The 26,028-nt window shown below is 44.7% G+C and overlaps 1 protein-coding gene across 1 annotated transcript in view; it reads right to left on the reverse strand.

Moving 5' to 3' along the window:
- LOC121279009 (laminin subunit alpha-3-like) overlaps positions 1–24,261 on the reverse strand; it is a 509,546-nt gene extending 485,285 nt beyond the window's left edge. The window contains exons 1-2 of the mRNA XM_041189741.1: positions 23,922–24,261; positions 12,057–12,209 (exon numbers count right to left, since the gene is read on the reverse strand). Of these exons, the coding sequence (XP_041045675.1) occupies positions 12,057–12,209; positions 23,922–24,176 (408 nt within the window). The 5' untranslated portion in view covers positions 24,177–24,261. The remainder of the gene's footprint in view (positions 1–12,056; positions 12,210–23,921) is intronic.
- Between the last annotated feature and the right edge of the window lie 1,767 nt (positions 24,262–26,028).

The following is a 26,028-nucleotide window of genomic DNA, read 5'->3' on the forward strand; positions in this document are numbered from 1 at the left end:
AAAATGAAAGCAAAACATTTTTACAACAGCAGGAAATAATTATTCCCTAATCTAGGGCCAACACAAAAGCACCAGTGAGAAACCTGTGGTGTGCCTAAGGTGCCTTATGCTTACATTTATGGGTGCTAAATGTTGGTGCCGCCCCATTGCTCGGAGTGACTCCTGAGACAGCCTGCTGACTCTGCTGTCCTGTTGGCCTCGATGTCCTTGGCAGACATCCTCTGGCCCATGGAGCCTATGCTGGCCCGGTCTGGGAGGGTGTGGTCTGTTCCACTGCTGGCATCTCCCCAGTCACTGCAGCCTCAATGGATACAACGGTCACTGACAGAGGGGCAGAGGAGCTGCTGCCCTCATCCGCAGCGCCCTGCGAGGAGCCTGCAGAGACGACAGCTCTGGGAAACTTGGTGCCCAGACCATCTCCCACATTGCCAATGACCAGCTGTGGCCACTGGCGCTGTAAGGGCTTGCAGGTCCGAGCATATCCCCTGGTTCTCCTGGAAGCCCCTCTCCAGGAAAGTCGCCACTCTCTCCATGGAGGAAGCATGACACTCTGATATGAGGCTCATGGCATCACTCTTGCTCCGCATGGACTCCTCCACCACAGACACCAAGCGAAGCATGGTCTCATGCAACACTCCCAGATGCTCCCGCACACCCGGCCGCAATTCCTGCAGCTGCTGCATCACGGACGACTCCAGAGGCACATCATCACGCCCTAACTCAGCATGTGCCTGGTCCCATGCAGTCCTCCGGCTGCTGGCGCCATCGGCACTCCCTTTCTCTGCCATCTCCTCCAGCAATTGTGGCGTGCCCTCTCCACGGTGCCCCGGGACACTAGCCGATGTTGCAATTCCCACCGATGTGCTGTTATCTGCGCTGGTGCCTGCCTGGCAAAAATGGTGTGACGCAGGTGACAGTTCACGACCCTCAGGTGTGATGGAGCCTGATCTCCAGCCTCTGATGATGCTGAAAATAACAACAAGGACAGTGGATCAGTTAGCATCCACACAGTGACACACTTCATCCCTTTCTCCCAGGCTCATTATGCGCTTAACCTTCCAGAACCTAAGGAGATGAACATTGACGGGGTGGCAAATAGTCAGGAGGAGGCCCAAACATTACAAGCTGATACAGATGGGCTGGTCAGATGGCCTAGGGAATGCCAAATGGAATGTTATGTGGATAAGTGTGAGGTGATACACTTGGGCAGGACAAACAAGATACGGGAATACACGAGGAAAGGTAGGACCGTGGAAAGTAAGGAGGATCAGAGGGATCTTGCTGGGCATGTCGACAGGCCCGTTCAGGTAGCGGGACAGGTACATAAGGTGTTTAAGAAGGTAAATGCCATACTTGCCTTTATTAGCCGGGGAATAGAATATAGCAACAGGGAGGTCATGTTGCAAGTGCAGAAAACGCTGCCAAAGCCACAGCTATAGTCTGCGTGCAGTTGTGATCAGCGCTTCACAGGAGGGATGCGATTGGAATGGAGAGAGCGCAGAGGTCGCTTACCAGGATGCATGCTGGGCTGGAAAGTTCGAGTTATGAGGACACATAGCATAGACTGGGGATATTTGCCGTGGAGCAGAGGAGATTGAGGGATGACATTATTGAGCTTTGTAACATTATGAGGGCCATAGATAGCGTCGACAGAAATCAACTTTCCCCTAGGCGGAGTGATGAGTAACCTGGTGGCATTTATTTAAGGTAAAGGACCTGAGGTTGACAGGTGAGGTGATGGGGAACTTTTGCACACGGTAATGTGGGACGCACTGGCTGAAAGGGTGGTGGACGCAGAAACCCTCCTAAAATGTAATAAGTGTTTGGATGTGCAGTTGCGATGCCATGGCATACAAAGCCATGGGGATAGTCGTCAAAAATGGAATAAGGTGACTTTGGAAGGTGCTGGACACGCGCATCTTCGAAGGGCCGAGGGACCTTTGTCTATGACCCACACATCTGACTCTTTCAGTCTGTGAATGGCCTTCTTGGACACATTCTGCATCCATCACTTTAAGAAACACATGGTCTTCATTCCCATGGCAAGGAGGCACAACTAGGTGTGGCGCCGAGGGCAGCTGATGACCCTTGCCCACGAGACCTTCAGGCTTCCCTCCACAATCTCATCAGCGTGAATAGGACATGTGTTGGAGTTCTGAGTATGCACTGAGCTGCATCTCCTGCAGGTTGCCCCCAGACTAGTCATATGTGACTAAAATCAACACAAGGTGCGGGGTAGAGCCCATCTCCTCATGAACCAACTGAGGCTGATGTAAGCATGGGCACTATCTGCTTGCTCACCCAGTGTACAAAAAATGCCCAACATGATTCAACGCAGTCAAGACAGTAAGACTTGGGGGTGGGGGGGCCCGCAAAGACTAAAGCTACATTCTGGGTTAAATGCCCAACACCAACATGGTACTCACCCTGCCAGAGCGCAACAAGTTTTTGAAGTGCTTATGGTACTGGATCCAGGTGCGCCGCACCACGTCGTGGGAGCTCACCACCTCCACTGCCTCCTCCCAGGCACGCTTCATCATGGAGGGGGGGGGGTGCTCCTCCTGCCATCCTGGGGAACCAGCACCTCCCACCGTGCTGCCACCTCTTCGACAAGGACAGCAAGGCAATCATCAGAAAAGCTAGGGGCACATTGGCCCCCTTTTGGCCTACCCTGCAGCCTGCCCTGCTCCTGGGGCAGACCCTGCAGACTGTCCTCCTCCTCTGCCGTTCCCTCAACACTGACTTGCTGAGCAGACCCCGTGTGGTAGGGGCCTGCAGCTGGCCATAGCGAACAGCCTACAGGAGGTTGCCAGGCCTTCTTTTAAACAAACTGCCAGGTCACCATTGTACACGCCCGACGTAAAATTCACACTCCCGCTCTCAACAGGTGTCGAAAATGTGCTGGGTGGACCTTAATTGGTCCTCCCGTGCAAAATGGTGGCGTGGCCCCGATCACTGGTGGCGATCAGGTCCACACCTGCCCGCATTAGCACCTGCTTCGCCCGCCCACCAAACAGAAAATTTTGGCCCAAGAATCAGTCTAGTGAACTTTTTCTGTACTGCTTCCAATGCAAGTAAATCCTTCTTCACAGACACTTTAAAAGGCGTTTGCCCAAAATCACTGTAAATAATGTATTTGTATGTGAGTTCGTGTACTTCACCCTTGGAGTGATTGAGTCAATTTAAAATAATCCATAGCCTTCTTTACTTAAAAAGTAAAGTTGGTTTATTTCATTCTAATGCTCTGGAAGTTGCGTTAAAAATGTTACATTGATGTAAGTTTTTGTTGTTGAATGAATTTTTTATTCATATCAAAAGAGGAACTGAAAAGATAGATTGTTACTGTTACATTTTAATAATAGTTGTTAAATCTGGGAAGCTATTTATGAACAAAAAGTCAGCAAATATTTCAACAAGCAAACAGAAGTAAACAAGAATAGTTTTCTGTGTTCTTAAAACATAGACAAGGGATGGAGAGAGGAGGTTGTTTTGTGTGGCAAGGTGGAATTTGGGAAGTAAGAAAATCATTAATCCTAATATTATACAATAGTATGTAAATGGAGAGTGGGTTGGAAGTCAAAAAAGCTTATGTTAGTTTAAAATTCTGTTTCAAAACGATTGTTCAAAGTCACTTATCCAAACATTATATTGAAATTCAACCCTTGTTAACCAACCCTGTTGGACCTCTTAGCATGTTCCACTATTTAATATGATTATTTAGTTATCTTGCAACACAGAAAAAGGTCATTTAGCCCATCATGTCTGAGCTATTTGGGAAGAGCTATTTGAAAGACCTATACAATTAGTCCAACTCAACCTGCTTTTTCACCATAGCTCTGCAAATGTTTTGCCTTTAAGTATTTATTGAACTCCCTTTTGACAGCTATTGAACCTGCTTCCACCATCCTTTCAGGCAGAGCATTTCAGATCATATCAACTCACTGCTTTGAAAAATATCCTCCTCATCTCCCCGCTTCTTCTTTTGCCAATTATCTTCAATCTGTGTCCTCCAGGAGTCAAAATAATTTTTCTTTTCAAGGGCTCTTCTTGAGGTTTTATTGAAGACTGGCTTTTGAGTTTCAGGAGCAATTTTTCAGTTTACGGGGGCTCCTTTTGAGGAGTTCAGATACTATTCTTCCATAATTCCTTGGTATTGTCTCCCAACTTTTGATTCTAAATGCAATTCCCAATTTGCAACAATGAACTAAGATCAGATTTATCTCAAATTCTGACCATTTGGTACAATGAAACAGTAATTGCAAGGCTACAAAGAGCATGGGTATAAATCTACACAAAACGTTTAACATAAGGAATGAGATTCAATGTTGTAATCTAATCAAGAATTTCAACTGTAAGCTCATTGAGCTTCACTGACAACTTAGATGAGTGGTTCCTCACTTTGCAAAGTAAATAACATTCTTACAACTCAATTCTGCTTCATGACACTTTGTTAGAAATATCAGTTCAAAGTACCAAGTTATTGGACAAAATTTAAGAAAACAGAACCACAAGGTAATGCTCTACCACTTCTCCAGTGGGGTGGGAGGAGACACACACACACACACACACACACACACACACGCACAGAGACTGGGCTGCTGCCCACTAGTGCTGGCCATTCCCAAGTTGCAAACCCACCTCAGTTGAAGCCCAGCCCAGACACAGTTATAGGCGGATACCCTAGGGCTCAGAGCTGGAGCCTAGTGAGCCTCCACCAAGAGGAGAAAAGTGCAGGGCAGAAGGGTGTGGAGCCCTCATTGGCTCCTCCCTGACAGGTAGCAGGCCCAGTGGCTGGTACCTGCTCAGGCCAAAGACAAGGCCAGCTCCTTCAGAGCCAGTCTCCTGTTACCTGTCAGACACATCCACCAGCTACAGCACAGCGCGCAAGGGTCACTAGGCCAAGTGTGTCGAGGCCAGAGCCCTCACCTACCTGATCACCATTGAGATCCTGGACCTGGCTGGCAACGTGGTGCAGGACAACAAGAAGACCCACTTCGACCTTGCCACCCACAGTTCGCCACCCATGACAACAAGGAGCTCAAAAGCTGCTGGAAGGACTCAGCATAGTCCAGGGCAGGGTCCAACAACCAGGCCATGTCGCTGCCCAAGAAAACTGGACACTCCAGCAAGATAAGAGGACAAGATCAGGAAAAAAAAAGTGGGAAGGGAGGGGGGACCTGTGACTGGAGGAGCTGAAGCAGCTACATGGTCGAGACAGAATCAGTGATTGGAGGAGCAGCTCCTTACAGATTCTGTCTCCCGTGCTCACTGATCCTTGAATCAAAATATATGGAGCTAACCTTCTTTGAATTTTTCGCCCTCATCATTAAGCTTTCAGCTACTTTGTGAGGTTTCCAGGGTGAATTTGTCTGCAGTCTGTGTATTCTGAGCCCTGGAGTCTACTGGTTACAACAGTTTCTCCTTATTTATTCTAATTGAAGATTTCTGTAAACGATAAACATAAGCCTTAACCAGCTAGTGGGCAACCCTCCGGTTCAGCCTTCAGATTTTGATTCCTATTTCTGTACAGACAAAAGAAGCTAGGATTGTTCACCTTATAACAAAAGATTAAAGGGATATTTAATAAAGATATTTGTATTTATGAAGGAATTTGACAGAATAGATACAAAGAAAATGTTTCCATTTGCAGGAGATTCAATAATCAGAGGACACAAATTTAAGGTCATTGGTTAAAGATCCAGGGGCAAGTTTTTTGTTAAAGGGCAGGATGTTGAATTCAGCGAGTGGGGGGGCGGGGGCCGCTTGCCAATGTGTAAAATGACGCGGGATGACATCGGGCAGAACTCCCGACATCAACCCACATCATTTCAATTTTCAGGTAGGTGGGGGCGTAGCCGTATCAGCTGTGCGCCCACCGACCTGTCAATGACAGCCTGGGAGCCCTGGTGGGCTTTAGAAAATGCATGAAACCTCATCCACGGGCGGGATGAGGTTTCATGTGGGTTTTAAAAAATTTAATAAAAGCTTAATGTCACATGAGGGGACATGTCAGGGAAATTTAATTTTTCTATATTTCACATTTTTGAATTTGGCGCCGATCTCCCTGAGGCAGCACTTAGCCTCAATGGAGATGAGTGCTCTCTTTCACGCGCATGCGCAAAGCAGCACACTCCCGGCTGAGGGAATTCCCCCCCCCGCCCCCCCACCGCTTGCACAGGGAGCACATAGCACTTTCTGCCAGACGTCATGCTGGGCGGGCCTTAATTGGTCTGCCCACGTAAAATGGCGGCGCACCCCCAATCAGGGGGGCCTATTGGAGGCATGCCCGCCTACGCCCACTCCTGAATGTTCCCCCTAGCGGGGAGAAAATTCTTCCCCAAGATCCAACATGCTCAGCCGGAAGTTGTGGAAGCATATTCAATAATCACTTTCAAAAGAGAATTGGATAAATAATTAGAAATAAAAAATGTGCAAGATACAGAGAAAGAGCAGGGGAATGTAACTAACTGGATAGCTCTTTCATGGAACAAAAACAGAAACAGAAATACCTGGAAAAACTCAGCAGGTCTGGCAGCATCGGCAGAGAAGAGCACAGTTGACGTTTCGAGTCCTCATGACCCTTCAACAGAACCGTTCTGTTGAAGGGTCATGAGGACTCGAAACGTCAACTGTGCTCTTCTCTGCCGATGCTGCCAGACCTGCTGAGTTTTTCCAGGTATTTCTGTTTCTGTTTTTGTTTTGGATTTCCAGCATCCGCAGTTCTTTGTTTTTTAGCTCTTTCATGGAGCTGGAGACAGGTCCTCAGCCCCTCACTTGGAAGGAAGTCCTGCCTCAGCGAGTGAGGGCCAATCTGATTGGCGGGCAGTCTGTAGTCTCAACAGCACCAGTGGCAGCAGTGGCCAGGACCAGGACCACAGGCAGACCCCAGATTCTAAGTCCCAAAATCCAGGGCCAGGTAAGTGTAGAGGACCTGATGGTGGGAAGGGGAGGTGGGACCTGGGAAGAATGGGCAGAAGGTGTTGAAGGTCTTGATGGAGAGGTCGGGGGATGGGCGGGAGAGAGAACCCATGGGAGGCAGACCTTGTGGGGGGTGGGGACAACACCAGATGTAAGGCTTGATGGAGGTGCTCCCCCCCCCCACCCACTTCTGCCCAAAGCCCGAGCAGGGGAACTGCTGTGCTCACCTCCCTGCCTGTCCCATCAACCTCAAAATTGCAGCTAATAATGGCCACTTAAGGGCCTGAATTGGGGTGAGGGCAAACAGGCCGTCCTAGGCCTTGCCTGTCACATGTAAATTTGCAAACAGGTCAGGAATGGGCAGGAGTGCGGCAGGAAGGCCACACGGGGTAAAATTTTTAGCTTGGCGGGCGTGCATACGCCCGACCCGACCCAGCATAAAAGTATGCGTGATGACATCGGGCGCGCATCCCAACCATATTTTGGTCAGTGGCTGCCCGCCGACAATTAAAAGGCCTATTAAGGCCATCAGCAAGTTGATTAAAAGAAAGCATTCACTACCCGTCCAACCTTACGGTTAGCGGGCAGGCGAAAAGCCCAAGCAGCCTTTGCACTTTTTTGGAAATCTCATCCAAAAGCTAATAAAAATCAAATAAAAACTATATTTTTTCATTACTAACATGTCCCTGCTCATGTGACAGAGTCACATGAGCAGGGATATGTTTCATTACATTTTTATTCTTTTAATTATGTTTTCCCATATATCTTCACCTCCCGGAGGTAGCTCTCTGCCCGGACAGGCAGCACACAGTGTTGTCACTGTGTATTGCGCTGGGCAGGCCTTAACTGGCCCACCAGCAAGAAATTGCCTTCCCGATAGTCCCCCGCCCGCCCCCACCGAGCCTGCATGCCAAGGGCAAAATTCTGCCCAAGGACCTCTTCGGGGCAAACCCGGGGCTGACGGGGAACCATAAAAATTCTTCCCGATGTTGTTGACCGGTCCTCAGAACGTTAGTTTTTTATTTGCTGTAACATTGATCATTAAAATAATTAATTTAATCCAAATTATTTTTAAACCAGGGGTGGGTCAGCAAAGAAGAATTTTAGATTTTAATTATTAATATGTTAACGACAGCTACAATCTAGAAGGACAAGAGCCGCAGATAGATGGGAACACCACTACCTGGAAGTTCTCCGCCAAGCCGCTCACCATCCTGACTTGGAAATACGACTGCCACTTCGGCTAATCACCATCATCATAGAATTTACAGCACAGGAGGCAATCAATCGGCCATCAAGTCTGTGCCAGCATCTTTGAAAGAGCAATCCAATTAGCCCACTCCTCCCTGTTCTTCCCCCAATAGCCACACACATTTTCCATTGTAAGGATTTAGCCAATTCCCTTTTAAACTTACAATTAAATCTGTTTCCAGGAAGGGTGTTGCCGATTACAACAACTTGCTGTGTTAAAAAAAAGTCTCATCTCTCCCTCTGGTTCATTTGCCAATCACTATCGACATCCTGGGAGCATAGAAACATGGAAAATTGGAGCAGGACTAGGCCATTCAACCCTTCAAGCCTCCCCCGCCATTCATCATGATCATGGCTGATCATCCAAGTCAATAGCCTGCTCTGGCTTCCTCCCCATATCCTTTGATCCCTTTCACCCCAAAAGCTATATCTAACTCCATCTTGAAAACATACGGGGCTGAATTTTGTTGTCAGCGAGCAGGGGGCGTGGCCCACTCGCCGACGCGTAAAATGACACGGGATGACATCGGGGGGAACCCCCGACATCATCCCGCCCCATTTAAATCTTCAGGAAGATGGGCCCGCAGCAGAATCAGCTGCAGGCCAGCCGACTATCAATGGCCAATTGAGGCCATTGACAGGATCAGTTAAACAATTAAAGGACCTGCCCGTCCAACCTTAAGGCTGGCGGGCAGGCCAGGAGCCCTGGTGGGCAATAGAAAAAACAGGAAACCTCATCCACCTACAGGATGAGGTTTCATGTAGGGATTTAAAAAGTTTAATAAAGTTTTAGTGTAATTTATGAACATGTCACATGAAGGGGACATGTTAAGGATTTTTTTTCTATTTTTAACGTTTTTAAAACTGTCAGCGATCTCCATGAGGCAGCACTTAGCCTCTGGGAGATGTGCGCATGCGCGATAGAGCGCACTCTCGCTTTTGGGGAATCCCTCCCCCCGCCCACACAGGAAGCACATAGAGCTTCCCGGCGGGCATCATGCTGGGCGGGCCCCACTTAAAATGGCGGTGGGGCCCGCTTCTCCAGCAGGAATTGGATCCCTGCCCGCCAGAGATTGGGTTTGGTGCCCAGCAGGCAGAAAATGCTGCCCACAATGTTTTGGCCTCAACTACTTTCTGTGGTAGCGAATTCCACAGCCTCACCACACTCTGGGTGAAGAAATTTCTCCTCATCTCAGTCCTAAATGGTCTACCCCTTATCCTCAGACTCTGACCCCTGGTTCTGGACTCTCCACCATCAGGAGCATACTTCCTGCATCTACCCTGCCTAGTCCTGTTAGAATTTTATAGGTTTCTGTGAGATCCCCCCTCATTCTTCTGAACTCCAGTGAAGATAATCCTAATCGACTCAATCTCTCCTCATATGTCAGTCCCACCATCCCAGGAATCAGTCTGGTAAAACTTCGCTGCACTGCCTCTATAGCAAGAACATCCTTCCTCAGATAAGGAGACCAAAACTGCACAAAATATTCCAGGTGTGGTCTCATCAAGGCCCTGTACAATTGCAGCAAGACATCCCTGCTCCTGTACTCAAATCCTCTCGCTATGAAGGCCAACATACCATTTGCCTTTTTTACCACCTGCTGCACCTGCATGCTTACCTTCAGCGACTGGTGTACATGGACAGCCAGGTCTCATTGCACATTCCCCTCTCTCAATTTATAGCCATTCAGATAATAATCTGCCTTCCTGCTTTTGTTACCAAAGTGGATAACCTCACATTTATCCACATTATGCTGCACCTGCCATGCATTTGCCCACTCACTCAGCTTGTCCAAATCACACTGAAGCATCCCTGCATCCTCCTCATAGCTCACCCTCCCACCCAGCTTTGTGTCATCTGCAATTTTGGAGATATTACACTTAGTTCCCTCATCTAAATCATTAATATATTATGAGTAGCTGGGGTCGTGGCACCGATCCCTGCAGTACACCACTAGTCACTGCCTGCCATTTGGAAAAAGATTGGTTATTCCTACTCTTTGTTTCCTGTCTGCCAACCAGTTTTCTATCCATCTCAACACACTACCCCAATCCCATGCGCTTTAATTTTACATGCTAATCTCTTATGTGGCACTTTGTCGAAAGCCTTCTGAAAGTCCAAATAAACCACATCCACTGGCTCCCCCTCATCAACTCTACTAGTTACATCCTCGAAAAATTCCAGTAAATTTGTCAAGCATGATTTCCACTGGCTCCCCCTCATCAACTCTACTAGTTACATCCTCTAAAAATAGATTTGTCAAGCATGATTTCCCTTTCATAAATCCATGCTGACTCTGTCCTATTCTGCCACTGTTTTCCAAGAGCTCAGCTATTAAATCTTTTATAATGGACTCTAGAATTTTCCCCACTACCAACTGACTGGTCTATAATTCCCTGTTTTCTCTCTACCACCCTTTTTAAATAGTGGGGTTACATTAGCTACCCTCCAATCTGAAGGAACTGTTCCAGAATCTATAGAACCTCGGAAGATGACCACCAATGCATCCACTATTTCTAGGGCCACTTCCTTAAGTATTCTGGGATGTAGATTATCAGACCCTGGAGATTTATCGGCTTTCAATCCCATTAATTTCCTCAACACCAATTTTCCTATTAGTACTGATTTCTTTCAGTTCCTCCCTCTCACTAAACCCTGAGTTCCCCAACAATTTCTGGTATGTTATTTGTGTCCTCCTTTGACAAGACAGAACCAAAGTATGTATTTAGTTAGTCAGCCATTTCTTTGTTCCCCATTATAAATTCCCCTGTTTCTGACTGTAAGGGACCTGCATTTGTTTTCACCAATCTTTTTCTTTTCACATGCCTATAGAAACTTTTACAGTCAGTTTTTATGTTCCCCGCAAGTTTACTCTCGTCCTCTATTTTCATTGACCAGAAATTGAACTGGACTAGCCATATAAATACTACAAGAGCAGATCAGAGGCTTGGAGTCCTGCAGTGCATAACTCACCTCCTGACTCCCCAAAGCCTGTCCAGCATATACAAGGTACAAGTCAGGAGTGTGATGGAATACTCTTGCCTTGTCTGGATGAGTGCAGCTCCAGCAACACTTAAGAAGCTTAACATCATCTAGGGTAAAGCAACCCGCTTGATTGGCACCCATTCACAAATATTCACTCCCCCCACCACTGATGAGCAGCGGCCACAGCGTGTACCATCTACAAGATGCACTGTAGAAACTCACCAAGGCTCCTTAGGCAGCACCTTCCAAACCCACGACCACTACCATCCAGCAGGACAAGGGCAGCAGATACATGGGAATACCACCAACTAGAATTTCCCCTCCAAGCCACACACCTTCCTGACTTTGAAATATATCACCGTTCTTTCACTGTCACTGGGTCAAAATCCTGGAACTTCCTTCCTAACAGCACCACAGGTGTACCTACACCACGGGGACTGCAGTCGTTCAAGAAGGCAGCTCACCACCACATTCTCAAGGACAATTAGGGATGGGCAATAAATGCTAGTCTAGCCACCAACGCCCACATCCCATGGATTAATTTTTAAAATCCCATAAATCTGTGTCCCCTGGTTACCGAACCTCTTGTCACCGGAAACAATTTATCTTTATTTAATCTATCAAAGTGCCTATCCAGTCATCACTTTGAGCACCTCAGTTAAGTCTCCACTTAACTTCCCCAACTGTGAAGAGTACTCCTCTCAGCCTTCAGCTTCTCTAAGTCTCTGCACATAACCAAGTTCCACATCCTTGGTGCCATTCTTAAAAATCTCTTCTGCAAGCTCTCCAAGCCTTGACATCCTTCCAAATGTTTGATGCCCGGATATAATACTCAAAGAAGTTGGTATTGAAATAACAGATGCATCAACCAAAGATGAAAAAAACATCTCCATTTACCAACCTGACCAAAGTCCAGAGTGACATTGACTTGATTGTAGTGTAGCCCACGTGAAAGAGGTGGGCTTTGCCACCAGCGCTCAGTACCATCGATGGCATTGGTGATTGCATGAGCTTTGTACGCATCATCAGACAAACAGTGATCACAGAATTGCCCCTAAAAAATATGAAATGAAGGATTAATATAAAGGTTAAAATTAAGACCAACATTTAATTCTGAAAAGCTTTTATAGATAGCTGTACACAATTCCAAGAAACAACTCTGTTCTCATCATTAGCAAGTGGAAATAATTTAAGCCCAAGTACTTAAAGTATTGTAATTAAGATCATAATCAAGCTTTTTTCACAGCTTTGCACTGTTCTTTGTGAGACTATCTCATTCCTCCTCATATCTTTTTTTCCTTTTTTACATTGATCTCAATTGCATTATTACCACTTATAGAAGGTGGGCATTTGGCATGTCATGTCTGTGTCCTTTAGGGAAGGTAATCTGCTGGCCTACATGTGATTCCAGACCCAGCAGAGTGTGTAACCTGTTCCAGTTTAAAGCTTGCCTGAGAACCAAGAAACCTACAAGAAACTTTACAACCTGCTGTGAACTATTCGCTTTACAGGACCCTCGGTCTAACTTTAAATCATCTAATCCATTCAAAAGACCACAGGTCTGCAATGAGGGAGACCAGAGATCGTAAATCAGAGACTGAGATAACTGTAATCCGTAAAACTGTATGACCTTTATCTGTACCCAATCTTTGTGGGTGTGTATGTGAGACTGAGTGCACGTGATGTTGTGTTTAAATGGGAGAAGTGTGTGAGAATAAATAATATTCTTTATTTTTAAATTCATAAAAGCCTGCTGCTGAATTATTCAATTGGGTTACAGATTCCAAGGTAAGAAAACACACACCTCTTTCTGTACAAAACATGCTGATCAAGAGCTGTAGGAGAACGCATGAGTTCTGCCTGTGAAAAAAGGTTTACCTTTAAAAAATTAAACTATTTACATGACAGCAAAAGGAAATAACATTATGCCTGAATTAATGATTACACAAAACAATCAATTTAAGAGTCCCTGAAATGTATCAGCAGTTTGCTTATCCGTCCAAATTCGGCTATGGTGGTCTTTGCTGAAGGCAGTTGTAATTTCTCAGAATGCTGGTCAGGGGTGCTTTGTGTTGTATCTTAGACCCTGTTCTGTTCGCAATAGGGTTACTCTGTGTTTCTGGTAGTGGTATTGTTCTGATTTAGCATCTGTTTTGTTGCACTGTTATGGCATTTGATGATCATATTTTATATGATCTTGGTTCTAGACATATGCTGACGATTTCTGCTGGATTTCAGATGCCATCTGTTGGATGTTGTACTCAAACTTTCTGTCCATTGTTCAGGTTTAGTCATTCTTCACCCACATGGGCATCTTTCTTTTTCCCCTGTGTTTCAATCAATGCATCTTGCACTCCTGGGAGTATCAACAGTGATGACTGGGGAGGGTTGTCCACACTTGTCTTTGAATAATTGTTCTGCCTTGTTTCTGCAGTACGATAAAGTGTGCATGTTTGGAATGGGTACACAAATTTGGTGCAAATTGGGCTACTCAGCTTGTCAGCTGGTGACCTGCATTGCAGAGTTAGATGGTCTTCTCCCAGTGATGCTTTGTGGTCTTTGGCCTTTGTCCTGATGATACTGTGGATGGTGACCAAGGACAGATCCCTGCATGCCAGTAGGCCTGTGAATGCTGGATCCATGGTGTCCACAATATAAAACAGTTGGGGCGACCAGGGTGATTTTTTGTATGGACACTTGTGTGTAATACATCCTAGGAATGGAATCTCAAAGCTATTGTACATGAGTTTGGCATTTGTTGGTTGAACCATCACTTGCCACTTCTGAGAAGGGGAAGGATGTTTTCACCTGCACTAGTATCCAGGTGTGCATATGGGTTATGCTGATCTGCATCTGTGGACATATAATCTGGGCAGTGGCAAAGGCTTCTGTTGGTACCACTGTGCCAATACATTCTTTGAAGTTCATTGTACTGGATGTCTGCTCACGTTATGTATCAAAGCTCTGGTCATGCTCATCATCGGACCATTTTGCTTGGTGAGACATTTCATGGATTTTGTCTTGACACAGTTTGGTGCGCACTCTTGGTTGTTTGAAATGCTGCACCTGTCTGGCCTCTGTTTGTAGCTTCTTGTGATGTCAAACCACTTGTTTTGGGCTTTGCTTCCAATTGGCGCTCGCAATGTCCCCTGGTGCCACATGCCTTGCATACAGCATTAAAAACTGGACAACTTCTGGATGCATGGAGGAGACTGCACCCCCTCCATCGCTCACTAAGCTTGCCTGTATTGTCTATGCCATGCCAATGGTGAGTGAATTATGCATGGCCTGTAGACTCTGTCTACCCACTAGTATGGCTTTGTACTTGCGTCCACTTTGCAGTAGTGCTTCTACGGTGTAACCTTTGGGTTGGTCCAAGAATATTTCTATCAGGGCAGATGCTGTCACAAGCTTGATTATTCTGTCAGCTAGCTCTGCTTAAACTTTGCAGCTGGTAGACTTATACCGAGTAAGCTGTTGCAAATTTGAACAGTCTTATTGGGACCTGGTACCTGCTGCATGAAGTGAGGAGCGATCCTAGAATGAAGATGAGTTTGTGATAGTTGTTGCACTTTCACAGCAGCTCTTTTCTTCTGCTGCATGTAAAGGATTGAGGCTTGGGTACAAACATACAAATTAGAAGCAGGAGTAGTCCAATCGGCCCCTTGTGCCTGTTTCTCTTGTCCTTCTAGGTGGTAGAGGCCATGGGTTTGGAAGACAAGTAGAAATCAGCAACTGTTTCCCCCAAAAATGCTGTTGAGGGTGGGGATCAACTGAAAATTTCAAATTGAGATTGAGAGACTTTCTTTTAAATAAGGGTTTTAAGTATTATGAAACCAAGGTAGGTTAAAGGAGATAAGAAACAGATCAGCCATAATCTAATCAAGTAGTGGAATGAATCCCATGGACCATATGGCTTATCCTGTTTCTATGTTCCTGAATGTTCTTCCCATTTATTATATTCCTAATCAAACCTCCACATTCCAATCACAACATTGCACAAATGTCATCAAAAATTACCTGTTCTCAATTGGACAACTGCTATCCAACAATGTAATTGGCATATACCATTATAATATAAAAAAATACTGCAGAAGCTGGAAATCTGAAATAAAAACAGAAAGTGCTGGAAAAACTCAGCAGGTCTGGCAGCATCTGTGGAGAGAGAAACAAGGTTAATGGTTAGAGTCCATATGACTTCTTCAGAGGTCAGACATGTGCCATCATTATCTGACTAATGTCCATTACAAGGAATACTCAAGCCAAAAGTCTCACCTTATATAAAAAAGAAAAATCTCAACACAACAGAAAACATCTGTCCTCCACAATGAGGTGAGCAGACACCAAATGAAAATGCTCATTCTCACCACATTCCCAAACATAATAAAACTCACAGTAAAACACTTACATACTAATTACCTCTAGACTAATTTCCTTTTCTTGTGGATGAGTTCCCTGCCTAGTCAATCACTGCATTACATAAAACATCACAACATTTTAATCAAGTTCACTTTAAAATGTATCTAATTAGACTTCTCATTTCAAAACATATTGCCAGAATTTAATTTAAATATGATTTTACACAACATGCCCAGGGCAATCTCTGCTACAAATACCATTCTACTGATAAAAAGCCTTAATTAAAATAACAATTCTGTAGACCTACATAGATTCAATAATCATATAAAATTACATGCAGAATGGATGAGGCAATTCGATCCAACAGGTTTATGCAGGCGTTTGTGCTCCACATGAACCTCTTCCCACTCTATTTATCCCATCACCTCCTATCAGTGTATCCTTCTATTCCTTTCTTCCTCATGCGCTTATGCAGTTTCCCCTTAGATGCACCTCTGCTGTTCACCTCAACCACTCCCTGTGGTAGCAAGTTCCACATTCTCACCACTCTCTGGTAAAGAACATTATCCTGAATTCCCTATTGGACTTAATAGCGACTATCTTACATAGTTCACTCTTGGTAGTAAAACAGTTTGTCATCATTTCAGATAGTTTGTGGTGTCCATGAAACATCCAGGTTTCAACCCAATTTATTGCCTAAAGGTGTTTTAACACTAGCCATTATCAGTGAGAGACCACAGCCATGCATACGCTGAAAGCCAATGCTCAGGCATGCAACAGAAGGAACATTCGTGCATCTGAATACTCATGTTCACAAGTGCTCACCTTAACAAGATTCGACTACAAAGCCTGAACACAAGAAATAAATATTTCTTTAGCATGTTAAATCATCCTCAGGGTATCCTAAAGTACAATTAATGGATTACTTTGAATGCAGTCACTGTTGTTATATAGTGTTTCTGAAAAGATAGCTATTGAAAACAATTGATTGAAGTTAGTTGTTATAATTGAATTTGTTATATTTTTCACCATTAATGTAAAACAAACTAATTGTGCAGTAAATTCCCTGGGGTGTATCTGCATGCAAACAAGTTAGACACAAGGTGCTGAATTTTTTCCAAGTCCCACAGTGGGGGCTGAAAGTGGGAGCTGACCCCACACTGGTGGACGGCAGGACCTTAGACTAGCTTTTGGCCAGTCAACAGACTGTTTGCCAGGGCCTCCTTCCAATTGAGGACAGCAACCCATTGCTCAATCAGAGGAGTGCCCAACCAAAGGAGCAGCAGCTCAGAAGCTAACAGTGCCCATTGCTGAGGCTGCAGCATGAGGATTAGAGCACCTCAATGCTGAGGAGCCCTTCAAGTCTGGTGTGTTATTTTGAGGAAACTGGGGCCAGGCAGGCAGGCTCTTATGATTGTGGTGAGGGAAAGTGATCATGGAAAACCACTGGCGAGTTAGGCACTGAGCAGCCATTGCTACCGAGGGGTCTTGAAACCCCCAAGTAAGAGGGGCCTACACAACGTCCAGGAACTTGCTGGCCACAGCAGGCCTGCCCGATGCAAGAAAAATGCCCATGGGAGCAGGAGGTGGCCCTCAATTCGGCCTTTAAATGGCTCAGTTGGCTGACTGATGAGGGGATGGGGCCATGTCACTGAGGTTTCCACCCCTAGCAATATGCTCCCTTCCCAATGCCTTCCAACAGCACAAGTCAGCCCTCCTGCCTCCCTGAGCATCTCCAAAGTGCTGTGAAAATTGAGTTTGATAAGGTGGATGAAACCACCTCCTCTATGTTGTTTCATGTTGTACTTTAGTAGCTGAGAATTAGATCACCAACACAACTTTTAAATTCTATCTCCAATCTTGCATTAACATAGCATCAATTTGCATTTGATGGCACCTTTAATATAGAGAAACAAGAACAGTCGTGTTATTTGGTAAAAATTGACAGCAAACCAAAGAAATTGGTTGGAGTCATAGCTTATTTAAAGAGGTAGGTTTTAAGAAGCATCTAAAAGGAGAGAGGCTACGAGGTTTAGACATGGAATTTCAGAGCTTAGGGTCTAGACAATTGAAGGCATGGCTGCCAGTGGTAGGGTGAAGAGAATGAAAGATGTATAAGTGACCAGGGTTTGAGAAATATAGAGATCTCAGAGGGTAGTGAGGCAGGAGGTGTTTACAAAATATCTAAGACAATGGACAAGGTAGATGCAGGTAAGATGTTTCCCCTGGGTGGGGTGTCTAGAACCAGAGGTCACAATTTCACAATAAGAGGGAAGCCACTTTGGACTGAGATGAGGAGAATTTTTTTAAATCAGACAGTTGTGAATCTTTGGAATTCTCTACCCCAGGGGGCCATGGGAGCTTAGTCATTGAGTATGTTTAAAGTAGAGATTGACAGATTTCTAAATACCAATGACATAAAGGTGTATGTGGATAGTGTGGGAAAAAAGACATTGAAGCGATGGATCACCCAATTACATGATCAATTACATGATTGGGTCACACAATGGGCCACACTAAAGGATCGCACGATTGAATTACACAAATGGGCAAACTTTGGGCAAAGATAAGATACACAAATGGGCCACACAAGGTGTCATACGTCGATTACATGATGAGGTACACAAACAGGCATATGATGGGAAACAGTTGGGCTCTGGTGATGATTTGCACTGAAGCAGTGACTATAGAAACCATTCAAAACCCCTTGTGTAGAGCTTACGTCGAGTGGGGTATTATTTCGATCAGGTATTTGCTGCCGATTGATGTTGGGCTGTTTATATTGAATGGTGGAGCAGGCTCGATGGGCTGAATGGCCTACTCCTGCTCCTGTGTTCCTATGTTCCTACAGGGAAAGGGTTAAGCCGAGGCCATGGAGGAATTTGAAAATAAGGACGAAAATTTTAAAATTGAGGCAGCAGAAGTTTATAGATGGTGAAAGATGGAAAGCTGAACCAGAGAACATTGAAATAGCTGGGTTGCAGGTAATAAAAGTATAGATGAAAATTTCAGCAGTGCATAGGCAGGAGTGGAAATTGGTGATATTATAGACGTGGAAATAGACACCTTGGTAATGGTAAAAGCAAAATACTGCAGATGCTGGAAATCTGAAACAAAAACAAAAATAGCTGGAAAAACTCAGCAGGTCTGACAGCATCTGCGGAGAGGAACACAGTTAACATTTTGAGTCCGTATGACTCTTCATCAGAACTTGGTTATGGTATTGGGTGGAAAATCAGCTGAGGGCCGGAGGCTAAGGTTGTGAACAGTCCAGTTTATTCTCAGACAGTGACCAGGGAAGGAAATGCAATCTGTGATGAAATAATGAACTTTGTGACCGAGACCAAAGACAATGGCTGCAGTCTTCCTAATGTTTAATTAGAGGAAATTGCAGCTCATCAAGGAAAAGTTGTCAGATGAGCAGTCTGACATTTCGAGACAGGGGAGGGGTCGAGAGAGGCGTTGTCAGTGTACATGCAGAACATGTCTTTGGTTGGCGTCATTGTCAGGAAAAATCTAGATGAAAAATAGGGGATGCAGCCCAGGATAGTTCCTTGGGGTAACACCAGAGATAATGCTGTGGGGACCGAAAAAGAAGCCATTGGAGGACAATCTCTAGCAATGATTAGATCGGTAAGAAGGGAATCAGGCAAAGGAAAGCCCAATTCATTTGAACAACAGAGAAACGTTTGAAAAGGATGGTATGATCAACTGCCATTCTAATCCTGAGCCCATTACTTCTATCCTTTCTCTCCTCTTTATCCCTTTTGAACCATTCTCTCCTGTCTGCTACCCTCCCGTCACTCAGTCAGGCCACCTTCATTTATCCCCTGTTGGGTACTTTGTCCCCCTAAATTCCGCCTTCAACCCTTCAACAGTTCTCTGACTCCTACATCCTGCCCTTGATCCCTCTGTTCTGAAATCTAACTCTTCTGTGGTGTCACTTTTAAGTTGCACTTTATAGTGATACCAAAACATGACAGAAACATGCAAGGCTTTCAATTATGTAAATGTGAGAAACTGAGTTTTTTTAAAAATTGACAAATGCTAACTTTTTTTGATACACTGATGAAATTACTGAATCTTTATCAGCCCAACATCAATCGGCAGCAAATACCTGATCAAAATAATACCCCACTCAACATAAGCTCTACACAAGGGGTTTTGAATGGTTTCTATAGTCACTGCTTCAGTGCAAATCATCACCAGAGCCCCACTGTTTCCCATCATATGCCTGTTTGTGTACCTCATCATGTGATCGACGTATGATACTTTGTGTGGCCCATTTGTGTATCTTATCATGGCCCAAAGTTTGTCCATTTGTGTAATTCAATCATGCAATCCTTTAGTGTGGCCCACTGTGACCCAATCATGTGATTGATCATATAATTGGGTGATCCATCATGCAAACCACAGTGACCCATAAGACCATAAGACATAGGAGCAGAAATTAGGTCATTCGGCTCATCGAATCTGCTCCGCCATTCAATCATGGCTGATAATTTCTCAACCCCATTCTTCTGCCTTCTCCCCATAATCTTTGATTCCCTTACCAATCAAGAAACTATCTACCTCGATCTTAAATACACTCAATGACCTGGCCTCCACAGCCTTCTGTGGCAATGAATTCCATAGAATCACCACTCTCTGGCTAAGAAGTTTCTCCTCATCTCTCTTCTACAAGGTCTTCCCTTTACTCTGAGGGTGTGCCCTCGGGTCCTAGTCTCTCTGCTAATGGAAACATCTTTCCCACGTCCACTCTATCCAGGCCTTTCAGTATTCTGTAAGTTTCAATCAGGTACCCCTCATCCTTCTAAACTTCATCGAGTATAGACCCAGAGTCTTCAAACGTTCATCATATGTAAAGCCTTTCATTCCTGGGATCATTCTAGTGAACCTCCTCTGGACCCTCTCCAGGGCCAGAACATCCTTCCTGAGATATAGGGCCCAAAATTGTTCACAATATTCTAAATGTGGTCTGATCAGAGCCTTATAAAGCCTCAGCAGCACATCCCTGCTTTTTTTTCTAATCCTCTCGAAATAAATGCCAACATCGCATTTGCCTTCCTAACTACAGACTCAACTTGCAAGTTAACCTTAAGAGAATCCTGGACTAGCACGCCCAAGTCCCTTTGCACTCCAGATTTCTGAATTCTCTCCCCATTTAGAAAATAGTCTATGTCTCTATTCTTCCTACCAAAGTGCATGACCTCACACTTCCCCACATTGTATTCCATCTGCCACTTCTTTGCCCATTCTCCTAACCTGTCCAAATTCTTCTGCAGCCTCCCCGCCTCCTCAATACTACCTGTCCCTCCACTTATCTTTGTATCATCTGCAAACTTAGCCAGGATGCCCTCAGTTCCTTCATCCAGATCATTAATGCATAAAGTGAAAAGTTGTGGTCCCAACACTGACTCCTGCGGAACTCCACTAGTCACCGGCCACCATCCTGAGAAGGACCCACTTATCCCCACTCTCTGCCTCCTGCCAGACAGCCAATCTTCTATCCATGCTAGTACCTTGCCTCTAACACCATGGGCTCTTATTTATTGAGCAGCCTTCTGTGTGGCACCTTGTCAAAGGCCTTCTGGAAGTCCAAGTAGATAACATCCATTGGCTCTCCTTTGTCTAACCTACTCGTTACCTCCTCAAAGAATTCTAACAGATTTGTCAGGCATGACCTCCCCTTGATGAAATCATGCTGACTTTGCCCTTTTTTACCATGCACTTCCAAGTATTCTGAAATCTCATCCTTAATAATGGACTCTAAAATCTTACCAACGACCGAGGTCAGGCTAATTGGCCTGTAATTTCCTGTCTTTTGCCTCACTCCCTTCTTAAACAGGGGGGTTACATTAACGATTTTCCAGTCCTCTGGGACCCTCCCTGACTCCAGTGATTCCTGAAAGATCACCACTAACGCCTCCACTATCTCTTCAGCTATCTCCTTCAGAACTCTGGGGTGTAATCCATCTGGTCCAGGTGATTTATCCACCTTCAAACCTTTCAGTTTTCCTAGCACCTTCTCCTTGGTAATGGCCACCATACTCACCTCTTCCCCCCAACTCTCTTGAACTTTAGGGATGTTACTCTTTTCTTCCACTGTGAAGACTGATGCAAAGTACCTATTCAGTTCCTCCGCCATTTCTTTGTTCCCCACTACTACTTCTCCAGCATAATTTCCAGCAGCCCAATGTCCATTTTTGCCTCTCTCTTACTCTTTATATATCTAAAAAAACTCTTGCAATATTCTTTTATATTACTGGCTAGTTTACCCTCATATTTAATTTTCTCCCTCCTTATTTCTTTTTTAGTTGTCTTCTGTTGGTCTTTGTAGGCTTCCCAATCCCCTGGTTTCCCATTGCTCTTCGCCGCATTGTATGCTTTCTCTTTAGCTTTTATGCTTCTTGTCAGCCATGGTTGCCTCGTCCTCCCTTTAGTATGCTTCTTCTTCCTAGGGATGAATTTTTGCTGTGTCTCCCAAATTACTCCCAGAAACTCCTGCCATTGCTGTTCCACTGTCTTTCCTGCTAGGCTCATCTCCCAGTCAATTCTGGCCAGCTCCTCCCTCATGCCACTGTAGTTGCCTTTATTCAACTGTAAGACTGTTACATCTGATTCTAGCTTTTTCTTCACAAATTGCAGAATAAATTCTATCATAATATGGTCATTTCCTCCTAAGGGTTCCTTCACCTTAAGCTCCCTTATCAAATCTGCCTCATTACACATCATTAAATCTAGAATTGCCTGTTCCCTAGTGCGCTCCACCACAAGCTGCTCCAAAAAGCCATCTCGTAGACATTCCACAAATTCCTTTTCTTGGGATCCACTACCAACCTGATTTTCCCAGTCTACCTGCATATTGAAATCCCCCATGATCACTGTAACCTTGCCTTTCTTACACTCCTTTTCTATCTCCTGGTGTATCTTGTGCCCCACATCCTGACTACTGTTCGGAGGCCTGTACATAACTCCCATTATGGTTTTTTTACCTTTGCGGTTCCTCAACTCTACCCACACAGATTCTACATCATCTGACCCTACGTCATTTCTTGCTATCAATTTAATTTCATTTCTTACTAACAAAGCAACCCCACGCCTTCTGCCAACCTGCCTATCTTTTCAATAGGATGTTTTTCCTTGGATATTTAGCTCCCAATCCTGATCCCCTTGCAGTCATGTCTCCGTGATGTACACCACATCATACCTGCCAATTTCAATCTGCGCCATAAACTCATTTACCTTATTTCGACCCAATCACGAGACTGATCGTTTAACCCAGTCATGTGATTGATAGTGTATTCCACTGGTTTGACCCATCCTGTGACCCAGTACTGTGCCCAAATGTTCCAACACTTCAAGGACAATGAACAGTTGATCTGGGGAAACACGGCACACAGCAGACAGTTGAAACTATAGTAGATTCTTTCCATTTCTTATACAGACAAAAAGCCAACCATGTCTGCAATAACGTGAGAGAAACTTTATGTTTCAAAGTACTCTTGCAATTGGGGAAAAACTGTTGGTCATCAAAGAGGCTACAGTCAATCCCAAATTTCGTTGAAAATTTAGTTATGACCAAGTAATTAAAAATGTAAACGGAAATTGCTGGAAGTGCACGGCAGACCAGTCAGCAGAAAAAAAACAGGTTAACATTTCGGTGTAAGCAGATCGGGGAAGCTTGCTGATGAATGGCACCAGCCTCAAACATGAAATAAACCTGGTTTTATTTCTTTACTGCTGCAGATGTGTATGTTTAGCGCTTTCTACTTTGATATGAGCTTTCCGGTATTTGCAGTTTTTATTTTCCATTTTAAGGCAGATTAAGGTTGTGTTAATTTGAAATGTTACTCCAGTCGGCTGTACATTTTGTTTAGAAGCCTGGCTATTATTAAATCCGCTTTCTGTGGCTAGAATGGTAATTCTGTCCTGCTTTCTGCATTTAACAATACACGGGTGTTAGGACTGAGTCGCTTGCCTCCAATGTACAAACTGGACTATAATCATGTACAGCGCACAGGAACAGCCTCCTATCCCATCCACATGAACAGCTAGCTCTCGCACTATTTGTTTAACCTGAGTCTACGTTTTCACTGAAAGGTTTTAACATTCAACAAATTGTTCTTCGCAAATAAATAAAACCAATATATCTAACCATATCCACATTAAATAAACTTTTATAAGTTTTTAAAACGCACAGGCATAATGGTATAAGTATACAGCGCAGAAAAAGGCCATTCGGCCCATCGTGTTTCTGTTGGCCCTTTGAAAGAGCTATCCAATTAACCCGCATAACACTACAGAATTTCCCCTCATTGCAAAGATATTTCCTCTGGTCGTTGGGAAAGCGGAACGCCCTGTGTGGAGGTGGGCTATCACACTCAGTTAGCAGCATGCCATGTACCTGAATGGTCTGGCTGGAGGCTCCGGCAGCTGGTCCTCCCACCAGCTTACAGTAGAGGTCCAACCTCGGCCTGCCCGATCCGTCCTTTCCGCAAGTGGCCGTGGCCGCGATCCTGGACCCTTGGGCTATGTTCAAGTAGGGCGGGTGCAGGCTGAAGCCGTTGACTTTGTCTGGCGCCTCTCGGCTGGTTACGAGTGGTCCAAAGTGTAGCAGGACAGCAGCGAGCAGCAATCCTCCCCTTGCACCTCTCGCCATGTTTCACACTCACTGGTCTCTCTCTCTCTCTCTCTGTCTGTCTCTCAACACTGGAGCTCTGCTCCTCGTCTATACCCAACAACACACACCCTGTATCTACCCAGGAACTGGGACTGCAAGGAAATCCTGGCTACACAATTCTCAAAAATCATTGTTTCAAACTGCTATATTTAGAAGCTTTTTTTAAAAACTAATTGGACATCAGCTAAAATAAATATGTATTCGAAATCTGTACTAATTGTCCTCGAAAAGAATTTATGAAAATAGGATTAACTAGATTATTAAACGTAAACTTCTGTTGGTTCGATTCATTTTTCTCTGCATAAGTAAATTTGTTTTAATACGCATTGCTTCACACCGCCGTGCAGTAAATGTGACTCTATGGCATTAGCGGCAATAGTAAGCTCTAATCAACTGGATATTCACGAAAAATCAGTGTAATCTCCCAGTAAAACTTTCTATGCAGTTTATTTGTGTAAATTCCATCCCGTCCGATGCGTTTTCCCATGGTAACCGGGTTTTTTTTTAATTGGAAAAAAAAATGACAAATAAAAGTGCGAAGAAAGTACTGCGTGTGCACATTTTGTTTGCTGGCAAACAGCCAGTGAATGAAATCAAGGAATAGAAGCCCAAGTGCAAGCCTGAACATACCTTTCCTGTCAGCAAAGTGCCTGACATTCTTTCTTCACCACCTCTATATTCGCGGGACCGACTGACACATGATCATGTCCTGTATTATGTCTTATTTAATTTAAACTAATCCATTAATTTATTAATTAATTTAGAAAAGATGTCAGGGTCCTCGAGAGGGTGCGGAGGGGATTTACCAGACTGGTTCCAGGGATGAGGGTTTTTAGCGACAGGGTTAGGATTGGAGAAGCTGGGGCTGTTCACCTTGGAGCGAAGGAGATGGAGGGGAGATTTGATAGAGGGGAATAAGATGATGACAGGCAAAGAAAAGCTGTTCCCATTGGCTGACGGTGCAAGGACGAGGGGGACACAGATTTAAGAAAGTGGCAAGAGATGGGGAGGGGGGCACTGGGACTGTGAGGAAGAACTTTTTCGTGCAGCGATTGGTAATGACCTGGAATTCACTGCCCGCCAGGGCAGTAGAAGCAGAAAATGATTCCTGAAGGAAAATGGGTGGGCCCCTGGATGAAATAAACTTGCAGGGCTACAGGAATGGAGTGGGGGAATGGAGCTGATGGGATCGCTTTGCAGGAAGCCAGCATGGACTTGTTAGGCTGAATGGCCTCCTTCTGTGATGTAAATGACTCTACGAAACAGAGTTGCAGTGTCCAGCTAAGTTGTTTAAATGGATAGCTGAAGTCCTTTATTTCTAATATTGAAAGGCTTGTACATTTTATGTCTTGGATGTACATCAATGAAAACGGTATATATAGTTGAAAAGGAACTATTTGCCAGACTATGTATGTGGCACTCAATGGTTAGCTCTTTCAAGAAGGACGTAGGCTGAATCGTCGCCTTCTGTGATGTAAGATTCTGTGAATCGTCACTGCAGTGAAAATATGTACAAACTATGCTTTCTACCTCTACAATCAAAGTAACATTACCCTTTTAGTACCCTTTAAGGAAGGTCATGCTATATACTTTTACATATCACTTTACCACAGAGGGCTCAAACAGCAGCATCTCCAACAGTAGGCTGCTGTCAGCTGTCCTTTTATCACGCTCAACGACAAGCAGTCGTTGAGGGATCTAAGTCGCCAAGGTTTTCGCATTAAACTGCCCACTTTAAGTTCGCACAACATCCAGCCGGTACCGTAAACAGGGAGATTCACCATTCTTGTGGTGACTTAAAGAACAACCAAAATGTTCAAAATGTCTTAAT

Source organism: Carcharodon carcharias, chromosome 6 (assembly GCF_017639515.1).
Source record: "Carcharodon carcharias isolate sCarCar2 chromosome 6, sCarCar2.pri, whole genome shotgun sequence".
NCBI classification, from domain to species: domain Eukaryota; kingdom Metazoa; phylum Chordata; class Chondrichthyes; order Lamniformes; family Lamnidae; genus Carcharodon; species Carcharodon carcharias.